The sequence below is a fragment of the Mchenga conophoros genome, linkage group LG7, assembly GCF_057382185.1.
Source record: "Mchenga conophoros isolate Kocher_MC1m ecotype Shallow Benthic linkage group LG7, M_conophoros_male_GT1.1, whole genome shotgun sequence".
In the NCBI taxonomy this organism is placed as follows: domain Eukaryota; kingdom Metazoa; phylum Chordata; class Actinopteri; order Cichliformes; family Cichlidae; genus Mchenga; species Mchenga conophoros.
The window spans coordinates 50,297,636-50,318,160 of NC_140532.1; the positions used below are offsets into that span (position 1 = coordinate 50,297,636).

Genomic DNA, 20,525 nt, shown 5'->3' on the forward strand with positions numbered 1-20,525 from the left:
TCACACAGCAGTGCATTCATTCACACTCTCATCCCAACACAAAATAATGAACATACAAGTGAAAATTCAGACAAGTTTATTTACAAGCACAGTAGCAGTATAAAGAATGATCCAGAGTCATTTAAGAAGCACTGTGTTATATATTACTTCCATTCTTTACACAGACCAGATCCCCTCTATTTCCACTCTTGCTCATTAACTGTGACTGTAGAGCAATTTAGCTCGAAACTTTTTGGTGCTCCATAAACACACAAAGAGTCTGTATAAAGACATGAAGGAAACAGCATATTTTTTTTTAATCTTATTTGTAATGCATTTAAAGAAATAATGGACAAGTGCACAGCTGAGCATGAACAGAGGAGTGACTGAAAAGTAAAGTTACAGTCTCACAAGTGAAATAATTTGTTGCATACAACAAAACAAATAGAAAAACCTTTTATGACTTTCCAGTGTACCACAGTAGCATAATACATTTTTGGGGGTCATAAGTGAAAATGATACCACATCATCTCAGCCACTTTAACATATCCATCAATCTTTCTCCAAGCAAGAGTCTTGTGTACATCTCCAAAAGCACTGTGAGCTTCAGTTGAGGCTTAAGTGTAAACATAGGCTATATCAGTGATCGCTGAAGCAGGCACACACAAAGCCAAGTATAGAGTAAAGTCATGCAGAGCACTACGTGGTTATGAGTGGAGTTTACAGGGAGGGACTCCAGTAGAATACAAGCCATGAACTGCACATGAATTGCTTTACCTTAGTGTGCTAGGGTTGTGCTTGGATGAAAAGAGGCAAACTAAAAACGTTGTCTGCACATCATACAGAGGGATTCCATACCTCATAAGGCAATAAGGCTTAAGACATGAAAGACAGCGATAGGCTGGGTTGCTTTAAAAACTGGAAAGCCAAAAGTTCTGTGGAGTTGGTGTATTGCAAAATATTTTTCTAGCTTTCACCCTAATCTATGACACCCCACTCCTCCCCCAAAAAACTTGCCTCTTTTCCACCAGAAATGATGAGAAATATTTGGAAATGGGAGAAAGAAGGCCGCGGAAAACAGGCCGTTTCAAGAGTGTTTTTAAAATATTCACCGAGGGAATATGGTGAATAGGAAATAGATTACAAAAGTAGACAACTGAATTTTACAGTTTGATTTTCTTTTCATTTTTTTTTAAATATTAGCTGAATATTAAGATTCAGACTTTGTTTTTTTTGTTGTTTTTTTACACAAACATTAAAAGCTGCCACACCCACAGAGTGTCTGAGAAAAAGAGAGAAGAAGACGGGCTTAAATATCTGTGTGACCAAGTAGAAAAACAACACCTCTGTACAGCCGAGCCACTAGAAAACTCCACAGAAACAACATCACTATGAAGACCACTTTGTTCACATTAAAAACAAGCATCCAATGGTCTGACAGTCGGAGATAAGATGCTGGCAGAAGAGAAATCTTCAACATGTAGATGAGAGTGTCCCAAGGCCAACTCTGTTTGAACTGGGGTCAAAATAGTTGCCTGAACTGAGATTGCCGTGATGAAAACTGGCCTAAAGACAAATTAAAAGGTCAAATCTTGAGCAGTTGCATTAAAGCAAATTACTAATTAGAGTGAGGGATCATGCGCATGGCCCTGTGTGTACGTTGATGATCCCACGTGTATGCATGTGAATGAAGTTGAAAATTTCATGAGGCATTGCGTGAAAGCCCGGCCGTGGTTTGACGTTGTCATAGTAGTGGTGTGTGATGAAGATGCCAGAGGGGTTCATAGGAAACGCCCAGAAACCGTAGAGGTGGACCTCCTCGCACATCTCTAATGCGGCGGTGACTAGCATCAGGCCGCTGCTGAGCCGTTTGGCGCGGACGCCCTGCACCGCCCAGAAGCGCTGCACGTTAAGCAGATACTGCGGGTGGAAGAAGAACACACCTCTCTGGGAGTCAAAATCATCCAGCATATACTTAACTCTGAATGACACGTCGGTGTTGCGGGTGTTGTAGAACGCGGGTAGCACCACTGAGGAGTTTTCGTAATTCTGAAGGACGTCATAAAACGGCCTCCGCCATTTCTCCAGCTTCTGAAATCTGCAGAGAAAGTGATTCATGTGATAAAAGGAAAAGATCATTGGCAGAAGCTGAGCTAAAGAGGTGTTCTTTCTCAGACCCATATTTACAGTACCTCTCAGTTATAATGCTCGGGTTTATTGTCACCAGATCTGTTTTAGTCCCAACATCTGCTGAATATTTGTCATTAATGGGCGGTATGTTGCATCTGCAAAAAAAGGAAAATAACGTTTCACTAGAGTTTAATAATCATTTAGATTTGACTTGATATGTTTAAAAAGAGGCATGCTGAGGAGACAACCTGAAGAGCTGCACAAGTAATCATATAATAGTTTTAATAAGAAGTTGTTGGGGTATTTTTCTTTTTACAATAAATTACATAAATTGGTTAACCAACCAAAAATCCAGAAGAAAACACATTACACAAAAGGCATAAACTGATTTGCAGGTCATTTGGGGCGACCGTGGCTCAGGGGGGTTGGGAACCGTATCTGTAACCGGAAGGTCGCCGGTTCGATCCCCTGGCTCTCTGTCCTGGTCGTTGTGTCCTTGGGCAAGACACTTTACCCTACTTGCCTACTGGTGTTGGCCAGAGGGGCCGATGGCGCGAAATGGCAGCCTCGCTTCTGTCAGTCTGCCCCAGGGCAGCTGTGGCTACAACCGTAGCTTGCCTCCACCAGTGTATGAATGCGAGAGTGAATGAATAGTGGCATTGTAAAGCGCTTTGGGTGCCTTGAAAAGCGCTATATAAATCCAATCCATTATTAAGTGAAATCGGTATTGATCTCCTACCAGCCAGAATTGTGACTCCCACTATTCGTACTATCCTGATCTCAGTTTGTTATGTGCATAAAGCACACCTGTACACACAATCAGTTTCTATTATTCAAACCTGTCTGCCACCATGGGCAAGAACAACGACTCGTCAGAGGACGTCAGAGACAAGATCGCACCATGTACAAGTCAGGAATGGGCTACGAGACCATCAGCAAGAAGCTTAGTGAGAAGGTGACAACTGCTGGTGCAATTATTAAGAAAAGAAAAAAATATAAAATCATAAAGTGATGAGAACCTACTTCCCTCAGTCAGAAGACTGAAAATGGGTCATGGGTCTTTCCGCGTGACAATGACCCAAAACAAACCACTAGGGAAAAGGAGTGGGGAAAGAAGAAGCACATTAAGGCCATGGAGTGGCCCAGCCAGTCTCCAGAACTCAGTCCTAGAAAATATATGGAGGGAGCTGAAGCTGCGAGTTGCCAAACAGCAGTCAAGAAATCTAAATGATTTAGAGAGTTTCTATAAAGACGAGTGGACTAAAATCCCTCCTGAGATGTGTGAAAACTGACCAGCTACAAGAAACGTATCGAGATACTTATCTCACTCAATGACATGAAGCTCAACTTATAACTTTTATGTAATGTTTTTTTTCTTTATCTGTATCAAAATGAAACGACCATAAAAATTAGAAAGTGTTCATTCGTTTGTAAGTGAGCAAACTCATATATTCAGCAGGGGATCAATAATTATTTCCACCACTGTAACTGGAATAAACAGGAATTTTAACATTTGAATTTCTCTTGGTGAAGCGAGGTCTATGGGACTACACTGATCAGCAGCAACATTAAACCACTTCATATTCATTTTGCTAAAACAACTCTGATCCTTCAGGACATTAACAGTACCTCCAGGGATGTCCTTTGGTATCTGGATCTGCAACATTGGCAGCTTGTCATGCTGAATCCCCAGACACTCAATCAAATTGGGATTTAAGGTGTTTGAAGGCTCAATACCTTGGGCTTTTGGGAAGCCACTCTTCAACAATACTTGGTTGGAAGTTAAATGTCAAAGTTACAAAGTTCCATTTTTGTGAATGGTAGAACCAAGGATTTACTAGCAGAAACTTGGATTCTACAACGATCCAAGTAATACGCTTCAGTGGTTTTGATGTTGTGGCTGTTCAGTGTGTAGATTTCAGAATTTAGTGCTAGTTTATTATTTGATGCTTTGAGTTTAAAGGTTGGGGTAAAATTTCAAAGAATTTTGCATGAAAGAGGAAGTACTTTTATGACTTCTTGTCATGTAATTTTTCCCAAGTTAAAGTTTTAATATTCGTTCATTATTATTTTTTATTATTCATTCTCAATTAACCACCAATTGTTCAATGACAATTTGTATGTATTCCTCGAAATTAATATAAAGATCAAGAATATTAAATCAGAACAGAATTCCAGGTAACACTGTACAACTCTCACATATCAAATACTAAAAGACTGCATCGTGAATACCTAAAAACAAAATCTGCTGAGTCAATTTCCTTTCCACATTTGCTGTTCTTGATGATACCACCATTTCCAATGACAGCACATTTCTTGAACTGCGACTTGGAATACGGCATATCCTGAAAGACATGAGGTGGTAATGTCAAATGAACACAACACAAGAACTTTTGAAATAAAACACATCAGATCAGCAGGTTTGGAAATGCCCACAGATACAGTAGAAAATAGCAAACACTCATAAAGAGGTGGTGAACTCACATCTGGTAACATCTTGAAGATCTCAGTAGTAATGGGAAGGATCCCACTGGTGTCCACCTCGTACCTCAGCTTGGTCCCTGCAGGAGTGTTCCTCTTGGTTGTGAACAGAAAGTTAGGAGCATTACAGCAGCGCGACAGAGACATCCTTCAGGACGACACCAAAGAAAAGTAAAACTTAGCTTTAGAAGATGCACGGTAAGATCAAAACCAAAATTATTTCAACCTTTACATCCTAATTGTTTTGGGTTGTTTATCAAAAGATGGTCATTACAAATTAACAATGTCTTTTTAAATAAAATGTTATTTCAGCTCTTGATATCATCTTAAAACATACCTTTGATTAATGAGTTTGCACATTTTTTAAAGAGCCCAGAACCCAAAGATGATAGTTTTATAGATCACTGGTCACATTGTTAGATACACTTGCTTGTTAATGCAAATGTCATCCAGCAATTCAATGCCTTTTGGCATGTAGAGCTGGTCAAGACAACCTACTAGGTGGTGAATTACTTTGAATGGTTGTTGCCATACAGGCTGGTATTTTTGAGTATTTCAGGAGCTAAGGATTTCCCACACAACTATCTCAAGGATAAAATACCTAGTGAGTGGCAGTTCTCTGGGCAAAAATGTCTTGGTGTTGCCAGAGGTCAAAGAAAAATGACCAAGCTGTTTTGAGGTGACAGGAAGACATCAGAAACCCAAATAACCATTGATTATATACAAAGTATACAGAAAAGCATCTCTGAATACACAACATATCAAAGCTTGAAGCAGATGGGCTACAGAAACTGATGCTAAAGTTCACATGGGCTCTCCAAGGACGTGATGGAGATTGAGATCATGGATGTGCAGCTAAAAAATCTCTAGCAACTGTGTGATGCTATCATGTCAATTGAGACCAACATTTCTGAATGTTTCCAGCACCTTGTTGAAGCTGTGACACCAAGAGTTAAATTCTGTAGACAAAAAGGAGTCCAGCCCAGTATTAGCAGGGTGTAACCAAAAACGCTCCCATTGAGTGTATATAGTAAGATCCTGAACATGTTTGCTTTTTTCTTTTCTATGTAAGAATATATAGTATTTTATCCAGGATACTAATCCTTCATCTTATTCTACTTGGTTATTTATGATTCCCCAACAGTCAGTTCAACGAAATATTGTTCTATAAAATTTGGGGTTGGTATTCTCCATATTCTGTACTATTTGTACATATTTGGCTTGTAAAGTTTACTGTATTTTAACTACATTTTATCAGCAGAAGTAATCATTAATTTTCTGTAGAGGACTTCCAAACCAATAAATGTCAAGGTGATAATAGATAATAATGTTTCTTTTAAACTATTCAAAAGGTAACCAGTGCACTTCACAAAAAACACAGTCTTTAGAAAAAAGACCTTTTCGATAAATGCAGACATTTACATACATAATTCCTCTGCTCAGAATGAGTAACACTTACTTAAAGTTGCTGGCCTCCTCCTTGTTCTGCTCCCACCTACACACCTGCAGGTTTCGCCATCTTTCAAAGAGATCTGACGTTTTCACCCTGGTAGAGAGACGGACAGGATTGAGAGACTTGTGGGATGAGGAAAGACGACTTTATTCCGACTGACATGGTTTTTCCAATTAACCATTATTTCTGAAGAGGCAACAAATTGAAGAAACACCTTAAACGTTTCAAAAAGATAAACCAGAGGCCAAAGAATTTACTGCAACTTTACTGATCACCCTGGATCTCGACTCATTAACAGAAAGCACATCTGTAAATAGATGTCCTTGAACTGACATGCCCTTGGAGATGATTGGGGCGGCGTGATTTGCTCTGGGAGTCAGGCTTGTGCGTTCATTTTGCTGCCTGCCAGAGTGACAACAGCTGTTCCCTGCCGCAGCCAGAGTCGTTCTAGGGCTTTCATTGAGCACTCAGTATGATTTTGATAATTAAGCTGCCAGCCTGAGGGCCACATGCAAAAGGTCACTGGACATTGTTCATATTCACACAAGAGGAAAGATGCTGCTCAGATTGCCTTTGGAGCAAGTGGCTCATTGAATGAATCTGGCCAGTGATCTACTGTATGTTGTAAGCATGTTATTTATAGTGTCCTGTAGTGATAAGAAAATAAGAAGCGCAACAACTTGGCTCAATAGTGTTGGCAACAAAATGGATGTTATTGAGTAATGAAACTGCTCAAATGGTCAAGAATTGCCTGAAGTAACAACATAAAATAATCTGCGCTAGCAAATGTGTCAACTGTATTGACACTGTGTGTACTTACTGAAACATGTACTTATTTTTGTTTGTCTTTTTGGTCACACTATGGCATGACTCCAGACCTGAAAGTGTTGTTTACTTAGCTGGTTGACCTTTAATAACTCAATAACTATTACTGTGAACTTTTATGATACTGGATGGTTGACAAAATTCATTGGGTTGCCTTGAAATCTTTCATCACGCCAGTGTCAAAAACTGCTGCCCAACAGCAAGAAAACAAATAATATTGGTCTTCTATTGGTGGGCCTCTTCACCATGTTTCACGGTGCTAGTGCTAGTTTAGCCAAAATAAGCAAGTATTGCTTTCTACACTACGCACTAAAACACCCTGTATGTAGGGAGACTTTGCAAATTAAGCCTCCTAATGTTAGCTGATAACACACCACCTTCTCATCTTAAAATAGCCACTTCTAGCGTTAAAAAACCAACATGTCAGAAGTCAAAATGCTAACACAGGGGCTTCCAAAACAGAGCTTCAAAGACAGCTAGTTAACGTAACAGAGCTCTCATCCATCTTTAATGGAATCATGTTCAAGTATCTTCAAATACTATCCTTTTCAGATTTATTTTGTGCCTTGTGCAGTATTAAGTTGTAGCATTGAGAATGTTAGCATGCTAGAATAGATTTAGCCCATTTTTGCCAACAAAGCCTCAGCTTACAAAGAAATAATCAGAATGTTGTTGACACATTTGGCTTGCATTCATCACACTTCACATGATATTGTAATGTGTGACATACAGATGAAAAGTTCTGCAGTCATTAGTTGGCTATAATGACTGTAAACTAATGAGAATTAAAATCTGCTGAGATGTGTCAAGGTTGTCAAGGAGGACAACTTCACTAAAACCTGACCAATACTTTAGAAGGACGAGCAATTCTTGAAAATGCCTGTAAAACTACCAATACTACCTTCACCATAAGCACAACTTAGCTTATTCTCTAAGCTAAGTTGTACACAAGTACAGGATGTCATTTTAGAGTTGTTGTTGTTTTTTTAACAAGATTGTTAAGGGCCAATCTTGTGGCCCTTAACAAAGGGCCACAAGATTGGCCCTTTGTTAAAATATCATCAATATCTTGCCAATACTCTTAGTGGAGCAGTCAGGGATGATAGACATCTCATCATCAAGTTTGAAAAATATTTACACCTAAAATGCTGACTTTAAGTAATCTGATTACCTGTAAATTTTACATGTGATTTGGCTAAACTGGTACAGTGTAATTTAATTATTAATTACTTGAATAAATAAACTTTTCATTTTATGTATTTATGTTGCATTTAGTTAAAATTATTGCTTCTTTTAGTTCAGTTAAGCTACAAAAGAGTTTAGAACTCCTGCTTTGACTTGGATTCATATTGTTGTCATCCAGAACCAGACATTGTTTTGAAAATGCTAGTTACTCTTACGCTGGTGGTGATGCTTAATTTTTAACTTCTTCATGCGTTTTTTTTTTTTCTTCTACTACTCAATTTATCTTCACTGACACTGTACCAGTGAACCCTACTCCTGACACATGAATACTTTCATACATGATAAACACGCAGGATTACCTTGGAGATTTTTTTACCTTGTTAGATGAAACATAATCGGACACTCACATTGTCAGCACTTTGACGTCTATAATCTCCTGTCTGAGCTCCCTGCATGCAGTAGAGTTGTAATCAAAGGAGCCATCATAGTTTTCCAGATACCTGGAGGGATAAAAAGAGTCATCCTCTGCTTACATCTATTCAACATAAAAGAATTTAACAATAAACAGAAGAGATAAAATACACTATGCTTAAATAATATATATATATGTAAAGCAGTGTGTTTAAAGGTCACAATAAGAAAAAATATTTCATTTTTAATATAAAATGTCTATGGTTTGACTTTATGAAATACTAGAATATCAGTAGAGCATTGTGGAATGACAAATGACAGAAATGATGTCACTGATTTTAGGCGTCACAAACAAGATAGTAACATGTCTACTGGACACTTGCACCAGATTCTGTTACATCTTAGTCTAAACCAATGTCATACACTAAGTGAAGAAACGTAGCACCTCTCATATTTTTATATAGTTCACTGGCTATGATGAGAACTTGCATGGTGTAACATTGGTACTCTGGGGCTAAAATGTGTGCATACACTGTATGTTCACATGTTGAATTAGGAGAGAAACAGACAAGGAAATAGGGCTGATTCCAGTGCTTGGCTTGCTAAAATGGTGGATTAGACGGTTTAGCGGTGTAGCATCTGGTGGTTATGAGCGTGGCCGGGTCGGTGCTTTTGTGTGAGGAGTAAGTAAGTATATCAGCTGTGCTGGCTGGAGTAACGTGACAGTTTGACTGATTTATTACAATTTTGTCACACTGTAAACATGAACACATACAACAGTAGTCATGCAAACAAGTAACCATAACAAAGAGGTAATAACAAACAAAGAGTTTGGGAGGAAATTTATCTTTTTTAATAAGGACTAAAGAATTGGAAGAGCTTCTTTTAGACACATGTGAAACAATCGTTACACTGGAATGGCAACATTAACCAAAAAGTATACAAAAATAATGTCTTTAATGTGTGGTGTGCTTTTGGTTGATTTCACAAAATGGTCGTGTGAAGAACGCTGGAAAAAGAGCCATGCTGGCTGGGAAATTTAAAGTCGGCTGTTGTATTTCTGTGTACTGATGCCTCATTTCTTCCAGCCTTTTGTTTAAACGTGATCAGAAAGCGGTCAGGATAAAATGTGTGTGTGGTGGGGGGCGTGGTTAGTATGGAGGAATAGGAGCCTGCTAGTATTATGTTTTGTTGGGTAGTCGATTTTTAAATATCACTAATTACTATAATGCTTTGTTGAAATAGCTTGGATGTACATCTGTGAAGCAAAGAGACTCCGTTATGGAGATGTTTGGTTTCATCCTAGGGTTAGAAGCACAGACAGTATCAAAGATGCACGTAGCCACCATCACAGAAGTTATTAAGTTGAACGTTTTCATGTGGTCACCCTGGTGCTTTAAAAACCAGGTGTGGTGAGCAGGCTCTGACTGTTCAAAGAGTAAGGGACTTCACCCCCTGCTGACCATTCAAAAGAATGCAAGCCATGGTGGCTTCACCTTCAGACCCAGAAGCTACATCCATCTTTCACACTGCACATGTTTAGAAGCCAGGGATGAAAATTGAACTGAACATGTTACATGATTTAGGTTCTGAGGGGAAAAAAAATAAGGAAACACATGTATTTTCCCTCATGCTTATCCTATTACCACAGCACCATTTGCTATATTTCTGCTGCGATGCCTGCTAACATTAACCCTAGCTAACTGTAAATACATGTGCGACTGAAATCTGTCATGGGTTTTCCACGTGCGCTTCTTTGACACTACATGTAACATGCATGGACTCAATAAAAATTCAGCATTATATAAAGTTATTCTGACATTAGCACTGTAGGCCACAGTCTTGCTTTAGTGGTTATTTAGATGGGTTTTTTTCACATTTGCGGGGTTTTTTTGTTCTTACACCATCAATATGATGCATTTGCCTTACCCTCATGAGATTGCTATCTTTATCCTGATCCAAAATCTTCCTGTTAAGGTTCGGCAGTTTATTTTTATTTTTATTCCTATTTATTCTATTTATCCCCTTCGTATATTTTATTTATATATGTCTCTGTATTTATATGTGTGTGTGTGTGTGTGTGTGTGTGTGTGTGTGTGTGTGTGTGTGTGTGTGTGTGTGTGTGTGTGTGTGTGTATATATAATATTCTGTAACTGTAACTTCTGTCGGTGCTGTGCTTTTGGAAACCGAATTTCCCAGAGGAACCCACCCGAGGGATTAATAAAGTTTTTATCTTATCTTATCTTATCAGTGAGGCACAGAACTGATCCATCTCTTTCTGGCTTCATTCACCTAAATGTTTTTTGTTGGCTTGTTTAACCCAAAGGACATATTGATCTGTTGTATATCTTGTGGTAGAGACTTTACTTTTCTTTACATCTTATTGTTAAACTGAAAGAATTCATATACTGGAGAACTACATCAGAATTTTAGAGGGCTCTTGCAATGCTAACAGTGTTTTTGATAATGCTTGGTTAGGGACATGATGACATGTGAATTGGGGGAACCTGCAATGTGTCTTTGTTAGAATGAATGTTGGTATCTGTCGCACATTAAATGGAGCATTCTGTTTTGAAAGATGAATAAAACTGCTGCATATTACTTGTGGCTGTGAGGTAAATGAGGTGAGTTAACAAAGCAAGAAAAAAAAGATTATAAAAGGATGCAACAAGCAATACAATGGAGAGATGCATTAAAGGAACAAGATGCTGGGATAAGATTGTACAAATAAGGAACGATGAAACTGGTTGTCTACATCCACCTGATGATGCAGTGTATTTCTGAGGTTATACAGAGAGGAGCGGTGGTCTCATAGAATATATTTGACACGCTGAATAGAGGCTGTTCATTCTTGTTTTAGCTAAGATGATAAAACCTTTGCAAGTGTTCTCTGTTCAGGTCTGAAATCAAGACAACAATTTACTCCATGAGGTGAATTTCGTCGCTTATGGCTTCTTAGATTGACTGCGCAATTGCTGGTTGAAAAAACCAATCCAAGATGAGCATTTTAGCACAATTTCGTGGGGTGTGGGAGGCGGGGAGGGAAAAAAATCGGGCACGTTCCTGTCTTCTTGTAACAAAGAGAGTACAGTGGGGAAAAGGGGTTAAATCCAGGTCGCAGAGAGAGACAATGCAGATGTGAGAAGGGGAGATAGGAGGAGCGGAGAAGTGTCCACACTATGCATATGGTATACACACAGAGCTGTGCAGAACAGTATGAGACATAGGTTGACAAGGCATTTTGAAATGGGTGCTGGATGCGACACAGAGATACAAGGAGAAGCCAGTACATCAACAGGAGACCGTGGTTCAACCAGCTTCTGAAAGGGGGTGGGATTTAGGGATTTGGGAGGGGTCGAGGTGGACGGGATCAGACAACATGCAAGAGCAAATCTGAAGTGCAACCACCACTGAAAAAAATATGAGAGTTTATCCCTTTTAAACTAATGAAAAAAAAAGAGAGATATTCTTGGGTTTCTGTGAAAATGCTAAAAATGCCTTCAAACTGGCCTACCTTTGAGGGCGTTTTTTTTTCTTCTTAATATCAGCTAGGCAGGGTGTGACTATTACGGAGATCTGTGAATCTGGCTGAAAATTCTGACGGAAACATCTGTCAACATGCAGACAGGTTAAGTTAGAGTTAAACGTGTGATGTAGCCCTGTGACATCAGCAACCCCCTGCTAGCTTCCTAAACCTGCAGATGTCAATAACAAGTAGAGAAGAAAAGTGCAAATGTGCCTCGGCTTGAGCCCTTTCTACAGCATCTGAGGGGAGTCATGGGGTATCAGCGGCCCAGTCCACGCATGCAGGGCTGGGTCGTCACTAGAGATGGTGGATTTGAAACTTGTGATCTCTCATTCACTCTGCCTTTCAGTCTCTCTCTCGCTCTCTCTCACACACACTCTCTTTTGTCAGAGGTGTTGTGCAGTCAGTGGCGCTGGAAAGGTACCTTTTCCTTCCATTTCTGGCAGGCTTCAGAGATCCGTCATCGGAGAAATTAACGGGACCGGTCCAATTTCCTGTCTCGTCCCCTTTGAGTCGGCTAAACTGTTGCGCACTAGTAAGAAAATGAGTCAGTTTATTTGGGATTTATTTTCCCCATTGTGCAAATGTCAAACACATACTCCCAATCGCATATGTTCAGTCACAAAACCCAGAAAAAGTTGTACCTTTACACACTCACACATGCACATACAGAGGAAGAGGGGACCAGCTTTTTGGCTAAAGAAAGACAGTATATGACACCAAGCAGGGTTACAGTGACACCGTGATCTGAATAATACATTTATGCTGGGCTGATGCCACTAATCTGAGTGTGATTCAAACATTCACACTGTGCAATATTTGCTTGTGTGAGCGTTAGACTTGTAAATCAATATATTGAAGTGAGTGATTTAAGAGATGAGCGATAATCAGTGCCAACCGGCCAGCAGATTTGCCAATATAGTATTAAGCTGCCAATCTAGACCATCTTTTCATCCAGATATTACTGAGAAACAAAGGGAAGATTGGTTTAAGCCACCAGATCTAATAGTATTCAGTGAGTGAGAAGAACCTAACCCAGGTGAGGTATCTCAATTTAGAGCTAAAGACTAATACATCGATACTGTACCTAACAAAAAGATGCAATGGCTTGCAGAAGCTTAACCTGACCTTTGGTCTCGCTATGTTAACTTCAGCTGGATGCCATCACAGTACATTTATCAGAGGAGGTCATTTGGTGCATGTGTTTTATAGGATGTTATAACTGTGCCCGGAATAAAAAAAGCTCATTCTACAGGAGCGAGAGCCGGGATTTCTTTGAGGGAGAAAATGGAGGAATGCAGCTATTTTTAGCTGTCAATCAAATCTGAAAATGGCAGTATTGTTTTGTTGTTCTCAATAAATCCATCCTCCTTTGCTGCACATGCAGCAGATGTTACTTAGACAGGAGGAAAATGTGTTGAAAGCTATTTTCAGCTCAGTGTTTGTGCATTAGAAGGGTTTCTGGCACCAGGATTAAATGGTAAATGTGATCTTTATGAAGGGAAATGTCAGCACGTTAAAGTATATTCCTTAGTTTTGTGGGGAAAAATGTCCAGTCATTTGAAAACTTTTGTGCTTTTCACGTGTTGTTTTTTTACTTAAAATTTGATCCTTGAGATTTTCTCAACATCATCACATTCCATACATCTAAATATCCGGAGGAGTACAACTTCTCCTGTTATGCTGACTATTATGCAAGTACTCATGCGTGACTCATTTCTAGGAGTGCTTTGTGGGTGTCGTGCTAATTTCAGCAGGAGGAGATTGAACCCAAAGAGCATTTCTGGATGCATTATGTGATGGAGCATTTATCATCAGGGGCTCGCATCAATACCAATCGGCAGGCGCGCTTAGCTGCTCTGAGTGCCACTTCAACATCTCCATGGCAGCGGCTGCAGAACCGAACGCTAAAATTCGAGAGGCTTCTGTCCCTCTTCTTGTGCCTCAGACAGGACAAAAGCTAATCAACGCTATTCAAAGTGGCACAGTTTGGTTCATTAGGTTATCTAACCTACACCTTAAACCCATAAACTTCTCTTCCACAGTGTGTTTTTTGTCCTGTCTTCCTCCCATCACCACCAGTCCTCCCTAAACCAGGTTCTCCCTGAGGTTTCTTCCTGTTAAGAGGGAGTTTTTTCTTCCCACTGTCACCAAGGGCTCGCTCAAAGTCGTCTGTTTGATTGTTGAGGTTTTCTCTGTATTGTTGTAGGGTCTCTGTCTTACAGTATAAAGCACCATGGGGCTACTGCTGTTGTGATATAAATAGAATTGAATTAGTCATAGCCAAAACAACAAGCCTACTGCAGGCTTGAGTTTAATCTGACATACTTCCGTGTTGTAGCAAAAATTCAAACTCCAAAAGTGATTACTTGAGTGCTTTGACAGGCTGGTAAGACTAGAAAAGCTCCATACAAATGTAGCTACATTAGATTACTTCTGACTCACAGATCAGCTTAGGATCAGGATCAGCCCTTAGGAGCCCATCTATAAGTCCACATGAGATGCTAATGCAAGCATTTGTAGACAAGCAACAATCACTAAGTTGCCCTGTAGCACTAATGTGCTCTGACTCCATCAGCACATCGATCTGGATGCTTTTTCACTGCTGTGTGTTTCTCTAAGACGACCTCGTCTGTTGTTCAGACCAAAACTGAAAACTGGGCTGTAGCTGAGCCTCTCCTCTGCTTGTGCTCTTACTTTTTCTCTTCATATTCCTTCATATTGTTCAAAGTGTGGTGACTTGATACCATGTGCTAACATCAATGCTCAGTTACAGCTGTGTCAACAGCACAAAAACCAACAAAAAAACCCACACGCACAAAGAGAAAAGGCTCAAAATCAGGGAGATACAGCTCACTTACATAATGCAACCAGAAGATTTAATAAACATCCATGACTCCACAGGGCAGCCAGTAATTTTGTGAAATGATTAATTGAAGCAGTAATAGACTCACTGATAATGACTATCATAATTAGTTGCATTTACACTGCCACTCATCATCTGTGCCTTTCTTAATCCCTTCCTCCCTGCAGCTCGGGGTGCTATTCTCTCTATCCAAGAGTATTTTTAGATCGCCCTCCTCAAGTCAAGCGGAGTTGAAAGTTAATGTCTTCGTTCTCAGAAGTGTGTCAGCGGTGTCCCTCAACGATCTCGGGCTGCCACTTTATAATCCTACACTCTCCACTTCACCCCTTTGGATGGCACCAGGATGGCAGACAGGGAGCGGATTTATGTGTCTCTCTAAGGTGCCTCCTTTCAAACTGAACGGTCAGATTCACAGACAGATTTATCAAGTGCATCAATGTGCACGTCGTACTGTTTGACTTTAATGGGTATCCTCATGCATTGAACCGAGAGCCCCTTCAGCCATAACACTGACGTATACACAGAGTGAGTTGATGTAAGAGTGATGATACATCTAAACTGTTACTCCATAAGCCATCATTCAGTTTGCCAGCACCCAAATGTCTCCTCTGCAACCATCCTAGCCAGCCTACATGCCTCATGTAATTACCAATCTGTTTTTATGTTTTGTTTTTTTCTGTGAAGCACTGAAGCAAAGAAGTGCACAGCAAGCATCCTGCCAATGTGTTCTCCGGCCAAGGTTTGGAGGAGGGAAGAGGCTGGGTGTGGCCGAATCCATGTGGATGACTTTGGATTGTTTATGCATGGGTAGGTATCATAAGATGACGCTTCTCTCTCTCTCTGTTTCACACACACACACACACGCATGCATGAAAACACATTCCTTTTATCACACTCCTTGGGTCTCTCACAGTCCCCTTCCTCTTTCCCTCGCTCCCACTGAGGTGTGTGCAGACAGACTGTAGCAAAATGGCTGCCGCTGAGCCAACTGGTTTCTGTTGTGTGGCTTGTTCCCCTTCTCTCCTAGGCCGAGCTCTAGGAGGAGAGCAAAAAAAGGCGCAGGGGCAAAACAAAGTGTGTGTGCTTCGCGTCTGAATTCATGCATCTCACTGAAGAAGTCAGGATGCCATGAATCCATGCCGAGTATTATCAGACCAGCCCGGCAGGGTGGCAAGGGAGGGATTAGTTGTGTGCGTGTGTGTGTTTTTTGGGAGGGAGGGAGGGGGACTTTCAGATTGCAGCACATATATGTTTGCTTTAGTAAGCATATATGTCCTGTCGGTAAAGTATCTGGAGGTGGTGGTGAGAGGGGGGGTAAAGTTTTATGTTTCTTTTTGAAGCACCTGAAGCTCAAACATCCCAGCTTCTCAACATCTGCTCGTCTCACGGGGATTTTAAGCACAGAGTATAAAAGAAAGTGACCTGAAAGTTGGGAAATAAATCTTGCAGTGGGTTTACAGTGGACTACAAACCAGGGTCCAACTAAAGAACGCCTCTGTCAAGGGGTTAAATACTGATGCAGAGGCATGAAACGTGGCTCTGCAGTGGCAGCATGTGCACTAGGGTGCAGCCTGGTAAAATGAATTATTTAACAGGGACCAAAAAGAAATACACATCATCTTCAACATGCTGCTTTCTGTCATCATCATCACCATCATCATCATCACCATCATCAGCTCCAGTAGCGTTCATATGTGTTATGAAAATCTGATGCCTCTGTCAGATGTAGGCTACGACCAGTCAAGAAGGCTGAAACGGAAATCAAAGAAAGGTCTTTGAAGAAAAAACGAAAAAGAAGGGGAAAACATTACCATGCACAGCTGAAGCACTGTGTATGGTATGAATGTGATGCTTCGTTTTCTGAAAAGATCAAAAAACAAAAATAAAAGGAACAAAAAGGAAAAGAAATCCAATGGAAATTGTTTCTATGCCACTGGGGAGAAAGAAAAACATGGATGGTTAATTGCTATTGTTCTTTGCAGCCACTAAAGCTTGTCCCGACATGTAGACCATCCAGACTACTCTCATTTCTACTGAGCATGTTCTTACCTCATCACTCACATTTTTACCTTTTCCATTAAAAGCCACTGATATGATCAACAACGACTACAAAGGCATGCTTCTTACCGCTCACTGTCATCCTTACACTCTTGGAAACTGACTGCGCTCTAATGTTCTTTCTAATCGTGGCTGAAGAGAAGAAAGGAGTGGGGTAAAAAAATATCAGCACTTACCTCTTGATGTAGTTTTTCCCGTAGAGAATCTGCTGCAAAAGTGTGACGAGCCCAAACGCGCAAATAAATATGAAACAAAGAGATCTGCTGCCGAGCAAGTCTTTACCCGACGATGGGTCGGAGTATCCCATTTTTCGGCGCAGCATCCAGGGCTGACGGTGACACCCGCTTCGGTGTCTCTCTTCGCTGCATTCAGAACCAGGATGGCAGGTGTCTCGTACCCGCTGGAGTGGACATTGTCCATCACATTGTTTTCCCTTTTAGTCTGTTTTACTGCTCTCTGACCACAGCATCACCGGAGGAAGGTGATGTGCACCGGGATCTGCGCTTGAGATCTCAAATCGTTAGTGACCTTGTTTTAAAATACGCGATTCTTATGTTTTGTTTTTGTTTTTAAAAAAAAAGCGAGTAAAAAAGCACGAACGGCCCCGGAGGATATTCTCGGTGCCTATCGGTTATCGCCCTATACCCGCTTCGAGGAGGCGCAGTCTCTCCGTCGTGTGCAAGCGGTGCAGATTTGTGTAAAATGCGCGCTGGGTGCAGAATAAATCCTGAGATCTCAAGTCAGACAAAGCAAAGGCATCGATTCTTATAAGCGCGATTCTCGCTCTTTTTCTTTAAATCGGGGGGGCTGAGAGAATAACAGCGAAACACATCCCTCGTGCGTCTTGTCAAATCTGAGCAAAGGTGCGTGACTGAAATCTAAAAAGGAAGGAGGATGCGCCTTTTCCCAGCCAGGCGGACGGGGGCGCGCCGTAATTCATTTAGATGCTCCATACTCAGCCAAAACGCAAGGTCACGGTCTGCCGTTCAAGGATGCGTCTGCGCAGACACGACATCTACAGCCGCCCACTTCACATGACCTCGCAAAGCTGATAACAAAACAAAACAAAAACAAGTTTACCATATTCCACCTCTAAACTGCGAGCCTGGGCAAACTTAAAGAAATGACCAGATTATCTTCCATTACAAAAACGACACTAGCAGTAGGCGGATGGAGTAAGAACTAGAGAAGTACTATGAGTAAAGACTGTGCAGAGCCAGACCATCGATGCCAAGCTGATCTGTAACTGGACGGTATCTGCAGGACTCCTTCTTCTGACTTCTCCTATTTCTGACTGACCCGTTTTAATACAAGGTACATACAATACATACAACTAAAAAATAAAAGATTTTTTTAAAATGTGTCTTGTCATCCTATGGCATGTGTTGCCTCACAGCAAGAAGGTTGTGGGTGTATAGACTTGGAAGATCTCCTGGGGCCTGTGCAGATTCACTCCAAGGCATTCCAGCTTGCCTTGTTTCTACCTGTTAATACCCCACCTTTAGCCTTTTGCCTTATAGGGCAGCTACGATAATCCCAGCATCCCTGAAATGGGTACAAGGTTAAGAAAATGGATAGATGGATGGAGGATTGATTGATTCATTAAATTGTCCTCTGTCTGGCGAATAATCAGCAAATGCACCTCACACAAAGACTATGTCAGTATTTTGTTCTGAAGCTAACTAAAATGTGGTCTTTTATTCAATAGGTAGACAGAGTACGGATGGAACAGACGGCCAGTTTACCATATTTGAAACACCTCAAATATGTAAAACATGTCCACATGTGTTTTAGCATTCTCTTTGGTCATAGGAAATTTGTAGTAGGCGAGCCAAAAGTTATTGTCCCATCAGACTGAATAGTTCCTTGTGCTTGTATCACTGTTAAACCAAATTGAGATCTTTGTCATTTTCCTGCTGGGCTCTAAAGCCTGATATATGGCACAACATGGTGTTATTCAAGGTTATCAGACAATCGAGACAATTGTGTGCAGCGTGGTGGTGAGATACAGTTGAGACAGTGTCTGGCACAATGTCTAGCTGAATGCGTGAGTAAATTAATGAGTGATTATCTTTGTTTTTTTGAATAGTTTATTAGGCTGTTGTTATGTGGTTGTACCCTGCAGTGTTATTACTGCTGTTTGCAATCACTCTTCAAGTGAATAACTTTCAAATATTGATAGAAATTAAATGAAATGCAATTAAATACTTCTAGACAATTGCAGTTGCTATTATGTGTTTTAGAAATTCTAAACTTTTTACTGCTGCTCATTAAATTAAATTGTTAACAGAAATTAAATTTTTTTTTTAATTCATTTTTTAAGACTTTTGCATTTGCATTGAAGTTGTTAGGCAGCTATACAGAATTATGAATGGATGTTTCAATAGCACCACACTATTGTTTCAGCTGCACTTGACATGGGTACAGTTGAGGACAGTTGGAGTAAAAGTGGGAGACAAATGTGGAAAATGTGGATGCGTTGAGGGATGCATCCTCAACCCTGTTCACCTACAAATGGGTCGCCTATCACAAAGATAGCATCATCCTAAAGTTCACGGATGATACTGCAGTAACAGGACGCATGACTGGCAGCAACAAAACCTTGTGGCAACACCAACGCTATGGACCACAAACGCCTGCAGAGAGAGAGGTTGGGACTGCTGAAAAGAGGATTAGAACTCCACTGCCCTCTCTGCAGAGCATCTACCATCACAGAGTTCATAGGATAGCTGTCTCCATCCTCAGTGACTCTACCTACCCCCAACATGGACTGTTCAGACTTCTACCCTCAGGCTGGAGGTATAAAAACATGAAATCTAGAATCTCCAAACTAAATAACTCTTCCTTTGCTACTCCCATTTGGGCCCCATTATACCTGCTGCAACTTCATCTCACAGTCACTTGTATTCATACAAACCATTAAGGTGCAAGAAGCCGCTGCAGTATTCTCCTGAACAGGTGTGACCACTCAGACAATATCGCTACATAAGTGCTGATATAGGAAGAAAAGAAGTCAAAACTGGAAGCCATTGTCAAGCTTTCCCCCCCCCCCACAAATTCTCAGGTTTCCAAACCGTTCCAATATCTCACTGTACATCTGCATGTCTCTGAGCTTCTGTACTGGAATATCATTAAAGTGGTGGTAAAAACCAGCACAATTCTACACTCCTGTCTTCAGCCCAGCTGTGGTGGTGGCGGTTACAAAAATCGAGAGGTGCACAACCAGCCAAAGTGACACAGGATGCGATGTCAAATTCACCGCACGACACCCATGACAACCCCGTCATGGGTGTCACGGCAGGTATAATGGGGCCATTAGACGTCATCTGACATGAGCGTGCAACCATGGTTTTACAACCGTCTGCTTTTTCTCAAGTTACACACAGGTGATTGCCACTCATTACTGTTTCTACTGCACATGCTACTGTAGCATGCTAAAATGTAAATTGTGTAAATGTGTGCATAGCCTTTTGCAGCTCAGTCTTTTTATTTTATTTATATATATTTAGCATATCTTATATTTTTATTGCATTAATTTTATTGTACCTAGTGTAGTTCTTTATAATTGTTTCTACTGTTTTTAAATTATGATTTTTTTTCTATTTTTTTC

At 40.6% G+C, this 20,525-nt stretch overlaps 1 protein-coding gene across 2 annotated transcripts; it reads right to left on the reverse strand.

Annotated features, from left to right (window-relative positions):
* Positions 1-59: 59 nt before the first annotated feature.
* Positions 60-17,918, reverse strand: st8sia5 (ST8 alpha-N-acetyl-neuraminide alpha-2,8-sialyltransferase 5). 2 transcript variants are annotated; one of them, XM_085279956.1, is made up of 9 exons: positions 17,092-17,918; positions 12,416-12,523; positions 11,980-12,075; positions 8,461-8,553; positions 6,050-6,136; positions 4,594-4,738; positions 4,342-4,454; positions 2,172-2,264; positions 60-2,077 (listed from the first exon to the last, which is right to left on the reverse strand). In XM_085279956.1, exons 1-9 carry the CDS (start codon positions 17,235-17,237, stop codon positions 1,615-1,617), a joined length of 1,344 nt encoding a protein of 447 aa, XP_085136082.1. In that variant the 5' UTR covers positions 17,238-17,918; the 3' UTR covers positions 60-1,614. The 2 variants fall into 2 exon arrangements, with proteins under 2 accessions (XP_085136082.1, XP_085136083.1); XM_085279957.1 differs by lacking the exon at positions 11,980-12,075 and having other exon boundaries at positions 17,092-17,917.
* Positions 17,919-20,525: the final 2,607 nt, after the last annotated feature.